General features: G+C 39.6%; 1 protein-coding gene across 1 annotated transcript in view; it reads right to left on the bottom strand.

Annotated features, from left to right (window-relative positions):
- Nucleotides 1–1,220: 1,220 nt before the first annotated feature.
- Nucleotides 1,221–9,551, bottom strand: part of ACSL1 (acyl-CoA synthetase long chain family member 1) — a 40,690-nt gene continuing 32,359 nt past the window's right edge. Inside the window, exons 16-21 of the mRNA XM_068136972.1 lie at nt 8,321–8,409; nt 4,548–4,664; nt 4,072–4,215; nt 3,486–3,587; nt 3,337–3,408; nt 1,221–3,137 (exon numbers count right to left, since the gene is read on the bottom strand). Coding sequence (XP_067993073.1) covers nt 2,997–3,137; nt 3,337–3,408; nt 3,486–3,587; nt 4,072–4,215; nt 4,548–4,664; nt 8,321–8,409 — 665 coding nt within the window. The 3' untranslated portion in view covers nt 1,221–2,996. The remainder of the gene's footprint in view (nt 3,138–3,336; nt 3,409–3,485; nt 3,588–4,071; nt 4,216–4,547; nt 4,665–8,320; nt 8,410–9,551) is intronic.

Genomic DNA, 9,551 nt, shown 5'->3' with positions numbered 1-9,551 from the left:
CTAAGGTCAAAAAAAATGCAGCAGGTAAGAAGCAATTCAGAGCATACAAAAGTACTAGTTGCTGTAGGAGCATGTCATAAAAAGGAGAGTTCACTTTGAAAACGTGTAATTCCTTATCTGTGGCATGATGTTACTCAGCAATTAAAATGAGTCAAAAGTTCTACTAGTTGTGTAACCCTTTTCATTTCATGCCATATCCACCAGAAAGGGTATTCTCCCAGTGATCATCAGCTGGTGCTCACTCCCCTCTCTTTTATCCAAACAAATGAACAAAAACAGTGAAGCACCATTTGCTGGCTATAGCACCTAGCCCCACAATCCAAAGGTAACAGTACAGATTACATAGAGCACAGCTTTGTTTCTGGAGTGATGAATAGCTTTTCAGAAAGTTTGCTTTGATAAAATGTGAAGCTAGGATTAAACAATCCCACTCCCAGTTTGTCTTTAACAAAGCCTGGAGAAGAGGCGATGGAAGGGAGACCATACTGCTCTCTACCACTACCGGACTGGAGGGTGTAGTGAGGTGGGCGTTGGTCTCTTCACCCAGGTAACAAGTGGAAGGACGAGAAAGAATGGCCTTAAGCTGCACCAGAGGAAGTTTAGATGGGACATTAAGAAAAATGTATTTACTGGATGAGTGGCAATGCATTGGAACTGCCCCAGGAAGTGGCAGCACCACTCATGGAAGGGTTCAAAAAACATGCAGGACACGGTTTAATAGTCAGGACCATGTTGCATTGATAGTGAGTGTAGAGGTCTTTTCCAATGTGAATGATTCTATAGTTCTCTGTGTTAAGGAACAAACCTTAGACCCAGTTCTCAACCAGCTCTTGGCCCTCTCCATTAGGAGAGGTGTGGTGACACTGTCTTTCTGAGCACCCTGTATACATACTTAATGCTCTATTCCAATAAAAATTTGGTTTAGATTTACTTCAAGTAGGGAAGAATTTTATGAGGGAACAACACAAAATTACTCAAAAGGAGAAAGTCTGCCAGAGGTAGGGACAGAAGTGTGCATATTATTTCACAATATCCATCTTAACCACCTTGGTCGTGTGCTTCATCTACCCTGGTCTGATAAAACTGCCCATGAAATCTCACATACCATATCCCTGATTAAAGCCAGATACACTGTATAGGAGAAGACAACACAGAAAGGACAAATCACTACCATCCAAACAAAAAATTAATTCAACAGAAGAGTTTGAGAAAATTCCAGATTTCACTCAAAAGGTGTTTATGATGGCAAGAACAGTACCTGTCAGAATGCATACTGAGTACAAAAAAACGGTTTTGTCTTTTAAGAATACTGATGGAGCAAGTTACAAAAAACAGTATCCCTTTCTTACCATAATAAGATCAGAAATTTGCCTTCCAAAAGTAAAGTTTTAACAACCAGCATTTATCTTCTAGCTAAGTACATTTGTAGCAGCAGAATTGTACATCATGTTAAACGTTACCAAAGTACATCTGGGTATGTTAGTCAGCAGCATCTTTCCCTGATAAAGAAACACCTCACTGAATTGAAATGCAGAAATTTATTTTGGTTTCCTTCATTGGTTTTGAAAATTCTTTTGGTTTTATAAAACATAGAAATAGCCAACACTAAGCAAACATTTGAATTCCAATGTAATAAACTACTGCTCTAACAGTTGACTTGGATTTGTGTACCTGAATTGCACACATGTATGAAATTATGCTACAGAGTAGTGCATTACAATCACACACAAACCTTAGTGCAAACCTCGTTGTGCTTGTATTTTACATATGTTCATGTTTTCAAAACCAGCAATGAATGCTAATGCAAACCCAACTCTGTTAAGGATATCAAGACTTCAGCTGTAATAAGGCTTATTTCTGCTGATTTCTCAAAAGGTAACTAGTTATTTTCGTAATTTATCTGGGAATTAGGTTGTCATCCCTGAACAAATACCTGTCCTGTACCAACACAGTTCTGTTGGCACACATAAATACTGCCAATTGCTGCAAAGCATCAGGCAAAGAACATTCTACCTGACATATTTTGCTATTCATTGAAGAATACTCAGTGGCTCATACATAAAGCACAGAAAACTAAGAGGTTATGTCAGAAGCTCTTCTGCTTACAGAGGATCTGGCATGTTAAAAAAATGCATTTTAAATCTGTGTTCATTACAGGGAAACAAGTGGCTAGTACAGGTGCAGTGTTTACCTGATTGTTAGCATAGCCCAGCCTCCTGAATGGTTTTGGTTTTAAGTCTCTAGTGTTCTTGCCAGAGTTCGGATCTGTTCGTTTACAGGGCTGGCAATACTCTGGATTTGTGTTAATGTAGCAAAGGCTACACTTGCTGAATTAACTGCATCCACACCTCTAGTGCAGAACCACCAAATGCAGACTTGCTCTGAAGAGCCTGTATTCAGTCTCCTTTGCATGGAGTTCTGACTTGTACCTTATGAAAGTACACCTCTGAACTGGCTTCAGGTCTGGACAGAAGGAAAACCCCCCAAAATACTCAGATGCCTTGCTCCAGTTAATATTAGGACTAATGCAAGAAGAGACACCAGCTACACAGCTGTAAGGGCTTGGGGTCTTTTTGGTGGTTGATTTTAAGAGATTAATCCTCTGAGGATGCAAGATACTTACAGGCATTTTCAAACCTGCCAAATCCTTTGTGGAATTGACAACTGCAAAATACACTGCAGACAGCAAACATGCTGGCGATAAGAAAACCTTAGCTCCTTGGTGAAGGAGAGTCCCATTTTTGTCCAAGGAAGTTTTAAATAACTTACATATAGTTACCATTTATAGTTAAGGCTCTTTTTGGAAATTGTAGGTCACCATAAAAACAGTATGCAACACAACTTGACGGTAAGGCAGTGTTCCATTTCTTCAGTGTTCCTATGGCAAATACCCATTTTTGTACAAGTTAATGATTGCACATTTTCCTTCCCTATGTTTGTTGTAGTCAAATTACAGATATGACAGACGTGTGCCACCTTCTTCATTCCATTCTCAGTTACATTTTGTTATTAGCATAGAGTTCATCTATCTGTGTCTGGAAGTATTTTCGCAGTTCTGGTCTCTTCGCCTTCAGTGTTGGTGTCAGCAGGCCGTTTTCAACAGAAAACATTTCAGTGTGCAAGACAATGTCCTTGACCTGGAAAATAAGCAGTTACTAGCCAAACTGCATTCCTTAAATTAGACAAGGCCATTAAAAAAAATTTCCCAGATGTCATATCAAAGTCCCTCCCTTTAAACATTTCCCACAGGCAAATTAAAAGCCCTTTCAGGAGTCAGATTGTATTGGCCTTGAGAAGTTTGGAGAATTAGGTGTTTGGTTCTCACAAACATCTTACCTGTTCAAACGACTTCAAACCAGATTCTTTCCCAATCCTCACCATGTCTTCCAGAATGTGTTTTTTGACTTCCTGTGGATACAGGAATACATTGTATAGCTTGAAGGAATCGATGCAGAACAGCTAAACTGTACTGCAATATGACTCACCTTATTTTTGCACAGCTCTTCATATGAGCCTTCAAATCCCTTTTTCTTGGCCCAGCTACGCAAAGTCTCAGGATCAGGCACCACAACAGCTACTAAGAAAGCCTAAAAATAGGAATTTTTAAAAGAAGCAGCTTAAAACCTACCCTTCAATTCCTATGTGTTTCTTACTAGTCAGTATTAGGTTTCAAACAGCATTTCTGATCCTTCCGTGAAGTCAACAGCTTTCTGCTACTTGAATGTAGGAGAGGACAGAAGCCTGAACTTGAGAATTAGTCCTGTTAAGACCCACAATTCAATTTACACTTGCAAAAACCTGGACATCATGTTTTCATCTTCTCTGCACACTTAGCAATTTCTATACAATTATTAATAGTTAAATTAATCCAGCTCCACTACCTGGTTTGAAACTAAATGCAGAAACAAGCCATGTAACTCATGAAGCCAAAAGTACACTCAACAAATAAATGTTAAATCTTGGGACTGAAACTTCAGTTTTCTTCAAAGTTAGACTTGTGGGGAGGGAAGAAAGAAAGAGACTCCTGTATTCTCCTTTTGCATTCATTTAAGTTACCTGAAGAATGCTTACCTGCAAGCTCTCCCCATGGACAAACACCTGAGCAAGCGCTTCAGCTCTCAGATACACATTTTCTATCTTCTCTGGTGCTATGTACTCTCCCTGGGCTAGTTTAAATATGTGTTTTTTCCGGTCAATGATCTTCAATGTACCATTCTGTTGACAGAAATAGCTTTCACTCAGGAGAGGTACTTCAGGTGAAAAACCAATCTACACAGCTTAAGAACACTCTGGGTAGAGTGTTCTGGCTAGACAGTTGTCAAACTGTTAGAAGACAACAGGCTCTGCACCCATCTAACCTAGACTAGGGAAAGTCTCAGGATTGGCACTGATAGCACTTTAACCCCAGGCACCTGGATTTATTTACAACAGTTGTTATCCTCTTACAATTACCTCATTCATTGTGTTAAATAATAAATAGAAGAGATATTTTGTACATTACTACTAGTAACTACAGACATGCATATCAGAATTTTACATTAACTTACTGGTAGCCATTTCCCAATATCTCCTGTATGAAGCCAGCCATCTTTATCCAGAGCTTCTGCTGTTTTGTCTGGATCTTTCAAATAGCCACGGAACACACTTGGCCCTTTTACACACACCTGAAAGTAGCCATTTGTTAATGCATGCTGCTGTGAAGGGAAGTTAACAGTGAACACTTTCTTCAATGGTTTTCAATAACCCCCACTGAAAAGACAAGATTAAGTTTATGCATTAGTACAGGAATCTTTATTTGTGGTTTTTGGAGACCTAATGCTTTCCATTAATATAATGTATAAGTAATAATTAGTAGCATTGCTTCTTTTCCAGTCTAGCAGCAGTGTTCCTACCTAGAATTTGAATACAATCTCCATTTGTCAGAAGAAACTTAGTTATCTGAAGAAATTCTGCTGGATCTAGAGATACTACCATTCAGCCTGGCAATGTGTTTGTTTCAACTTTGGTAGGCAACAGCAGAATATTGCCAAAACTACTGATGAGAAAACTACATATTAAGCAAATTACGTATTAGTTATCCCTGCATATTAGTTCATACCATAAGCCCTAAAGCACTCAAGATTCCTCTATCAAGAAACCCTACAATTTCTTCAAACTAAGGGTTGTCTGGATTCATATGCCAAGTACAAAAGGAAGAAAAACTTCCCTGGACATAACTGAATGCTGAGGCATTATTAGGATAAAGAAAAAAGACCAAAACATGCTTAGAAGGTATAAGAAAAAGAGCAACAAGATTAAAGGTTTATAGATTGTAGGACGACGGAGATTGGGAATCAATATGGCTGACCAATGTGATTGAGTATTTTTCCTTTATTGTTCCAGTGTTGCAGGCCGATGGTGCAGGCCTGAGGTGCAGGCCTATGGAGCAGGCCTGTAGTGCAAGTATAGCACGGTAAAGTGTAGAAGAAGCAGGAGACAGGAAAGGCAGAAGAAGAAGTGCGTAGCAAGACAACTGCTACAACTTATATAAACTCAGAGTGCCCTGTTGGCATAGCTCCATTGGTTCCCTATGAGTGACCACACATTGCACTATTACAGATTATTGGTCCAACTACTAATGACACAACGAGGTTGTTGATACAGGTGCATGTCCTGTTGTCCCAAGATAACTGTCCATGTTTATAGCTACCAGTGTCTTGTTTTAGTTACATGCTGCAGGCACAGCACTGTTTTGCTCCACTGCTAGCTAACTCTGCATTTATGCTGAACATGGCCTGCCACCATGTCAGGCTCTAGGCCTGCACTGCCAGATTGCTCACACTGCTCGTCGCTGGCATTGCCACAATAGATTAAGTAGTTACCAGTGAATCAGATCAGACCTTACAAGATAAATTAAAACAATGAGTATCTGTCAATAAGAGAACATAAAAGTAAAACAACTAGTGAGGAACATGGAGTAGAGCTTGAAGTACCCAGAGATGATTCCAGATTCAAGTATTATCTTCTCAGTGTAATACTCAAGGTTGGGTAAATTTTCTTTGGTGGAGAGAGAAAAGACAAGGCATAGGACTTTTTTTAGCAAGACTATAAAATACCTCCTTAGAAATCAGAACAGAGATGGAAGCGAAACTTAAAGATGCCCACTGCAAACAAACCCCAAAAGCACTACACAACAGTCCCAAGGCAACAACAGATTCAAACCCTTACACCAGCCTGGGAGTGGCTTGGGATGCATGGATGACAGGAAACTCTTAAGAATGGTCTGATCAATAGTACCAGGACTCTAGAACAAATCTTTAAGAGTGGGATAGGAAATACAGTTTAAATTAGAGCCAAGTGGATACTAAGTAAGCATAAGGGTTGATAAAATACTGGACCAACTATTAGTTGTTGAGATTGGTACTGGATAAAATTGTCACTAGTATCAGTTCTGAAGACTAGAAGAAATTACTATTGTAGTTCAGACACCAACTCTTGGGGGGGGAAAAAAGAACTCAATTTCAAGTATTTTCAGTGATTGTATCACCGTAAAATAGAGGCATGCTGCTCAACTGCAATACAGTGTACAGGAGTTGAAAAGAGGAGGGAGATCAGGGTATTAGTGAGGGTTCTGATGACCTTGTAGAGACAGTACCAAGCTCATGTTTTAAGAAAAGTAATTTCTGCTATAAAACAGTGCTCATCTACAAGGATATGAGCAGAAGAGAATGCTATATATCAGAGTCAAGCAAAAGGCTATCTGACAAAATGTTTCCTTTTTCATAGCTCCTACAATCATACAATGGCAGCAGGTGCCAGTTTTTCCCAGTAGAGACAACAAACCATTTATCTGTATCTCGCTAGCTGCCAGTAAGACCTCACCTTCATACGGGAATAATTCTGTTCAAATTTATCTTTCTTGATCACAGGTAACTGGCAAAAGCAAAAAGCAATGCTGACAGAATGAAGAATATTGAAAGCTTACTCTCAGAACAGATGACTAGGAGGGTTTAATCAAGCTGAAGAGCAGACAATGAGGAAGAAGGCCTATTTTAAGCAAAGGATAATGAAAGACAATTCTATATCTAGGGGTCTCAGCTCTGTAAAACAGGTTACAAGCACTCATTTAGATTATTTCACACTGAGGAAATTAGGACTGAAAGATTAAAATGGTAGCTGATATATTAAGGCACTACTATATTTATTCAAATCCAGAGTAACTTGTAACGCAGAAAACCTTCACAGTACGTGCAAGCAAAACATTTCTAGAAGTTTCATTAAAAACTACCTGAATGATTCTTACTATGAGAATTCATATTCAGTTCCTCTATCAGACCAAACTTTAAAAGTATACTTAAAAGTAAAGCAAAGACTGCTGATGAGGACTAAACTTGGGGTCACAAGCAATACAGAAAAGAATCTTGATACTGCTTTCCACTTACAGTTTCCCACCACCAAACCCAGCTAAATCCTTTCTGCAAATTAAAGCCCAATGATTGTCTAGTTTCATCCAAATTTCTACCACAACAAATGAAGATTATGTGACTACAAACACTATATATTAAGTTACTTCATTAAGTTCCTTTTTATTTATCCATTTCTCACCCCCTGCAAGGGCCTCCAAGGTCCCTCAAAAGCATATAGAAAACACTACAGTTGATTTTCTTTCAGGGCTTAGGGAAAGTTATTATGTGGACATCTGTTCAAAGCATATATGCACAGTTCAAGTTGTGTATCATTTACTTGGGAGAAAATAAAAACAACATACAGCATTACACACAAACCTGAGTCCTCTAACTGCAATTTGTAAAACATACATGTTCAATTTGTGCAGGCTGAAGAAAAGTTCAGAAGAACGTACAGGTAGCTGTCACAAATCATTAGCAGCCTTCATGTCATTTTATCTCCTTTCCTCTTAGCAGTATTCCAGCCATTTAAAATTACCTCATCTCACATCACAAGCTGGGAAACAAGCTACATGCATCAGCTGTTCTCCAGCAGTTGGCAGTGGGGGGTGAGGAGGAAATCCTCTGCTAGTATTTTACTGAAGGATAAATGCAGTATGAGATAGCTTCTCAGCCCTCCCACAGCTGGAAGATGGTGTGTTGGTCATGCAACCATAAATACACAGCAATCTGTTATTCCATAATAAGATGATTTTTTTCTCTTCTAATACACTGCTTTCTGCTTTGCTTCTGTGAATCATTAGCTGACATGTCAAGAAGGTGAGGCAGGCATCTGATTTTAGGCAGCAGACCATGTGTGGCACTTCCACTAAATTCAGGGAGTAATTTTCCAAGATTTCATAAGAGACTTATATGGACCTTTTGAAATTACTTACCTCACCCTCTCCTTTTGCTGCCAAGTAATTCATTTCTTGTACATCAACAAGCTTGATGATACTGCATGGCATGGGTGCTCCAACATGACCTATTAAACAGAGTTAAGAACCTGACTAAATAGCAGTTAAGGCTATTAACACAATAAGCTAGTTACATGCTAATGTAAAAGATGGAAGACTCTCTTCTAGTAATACACCAATAGCAGTAGAGTAATAGCTTAAACTTCCTGGAACTGAAACAGTAAATTCCCAGGTATCGCTAGAATTTTACAAGCTGAACCATCTACTCAGGGTTGCTTTTTCTTATCATCAGGGTCCTCACTTTATCACAGTATCACAGTATAACTAAGGTTGGAAGAGACCTCGAGGATCATCGAGTCCAACCTGTCACCACAGACCTCATGACTAGACCATGGCACCAAGTGCCACGTCCAGTCTCCTCTTGAACACCTCGAGGGACAGTGACTCCACCACCTCCCTGGGCATGCTTAAGCAGAAAGTCCCACTATAGTTTTAATTACCAGTATTCTTTCACTTAGGGAGCTAGATTTGTAAGTTGACTGAAATGCAGACTTAGTTCCAACGTCAAAAAAATGCCTTTTAAATTTCCAGCACTGTTTACACACAACAAATTCTTATTCTGTAAAAATTAAAAGGTGTGATACTATGATCTCCTCTCTTCTGAGCCTATTTCAACTTACAAGGACAAAACTTATTGATAAGTTTGGATTACTGAACGTTCCTAGCTGTTTAGGGGTAGAAAGTTAGAATAGAATAGAATAGAATTAACCAGGTTGGAAAAGACCTTTGACATCATTGTGTTCAACCTATCATCCAACACCATCTAATCAAGTAAACCATGGCACCAAGCACCCCATCATGTCTCTTCCTAAACACCTCCAGTGATGGCGACTCCAACACCACCCTGGGCAGGGCATTCCAATGACCAATCACTCTTTCTATGAAGAGCTTCTTCCTGACATCCAACCTGAACCTTCCCTGGCGCAGCCTGAGACTGTGTCCTCTTGTTCTGGTACTGGCTGCCTGGGAGAAGAGACCAACATCCACCTGGCTACAACCTCCCTTCAGGTAGTTGTAGAGCAATAAGGTCTCCCTTGAGCCTACTCCTCTCCAGGCTAAGCAACCTCAGCTCCTTCAGCCTCTCCTCACAGGGCTTGTGCTCCAAACCCTTCCCCAGCTTTGTTGCCCTTCTCTGGACTCGTTCCAGCAA

Source organism: Melanerpes formicivorus, unplaced genomic scaffold, assembly GCF_026170545.1.
Source record: "Melanerpes formicivorus ecotype bairdi unplaced genomic scaffold, bMelFor1.0.p_v2 SCAF_4, whole genome shotgun sequence".
Lineage (NCBI taxonomy): Eukaryota > Metazoa > Chordata > Aves > Piciformes > Picidae > Melanerpes > Melanerpes formicivorus.
This window is presented reverse-complemented; position numbering and strand designations above follow the sequence as displayed.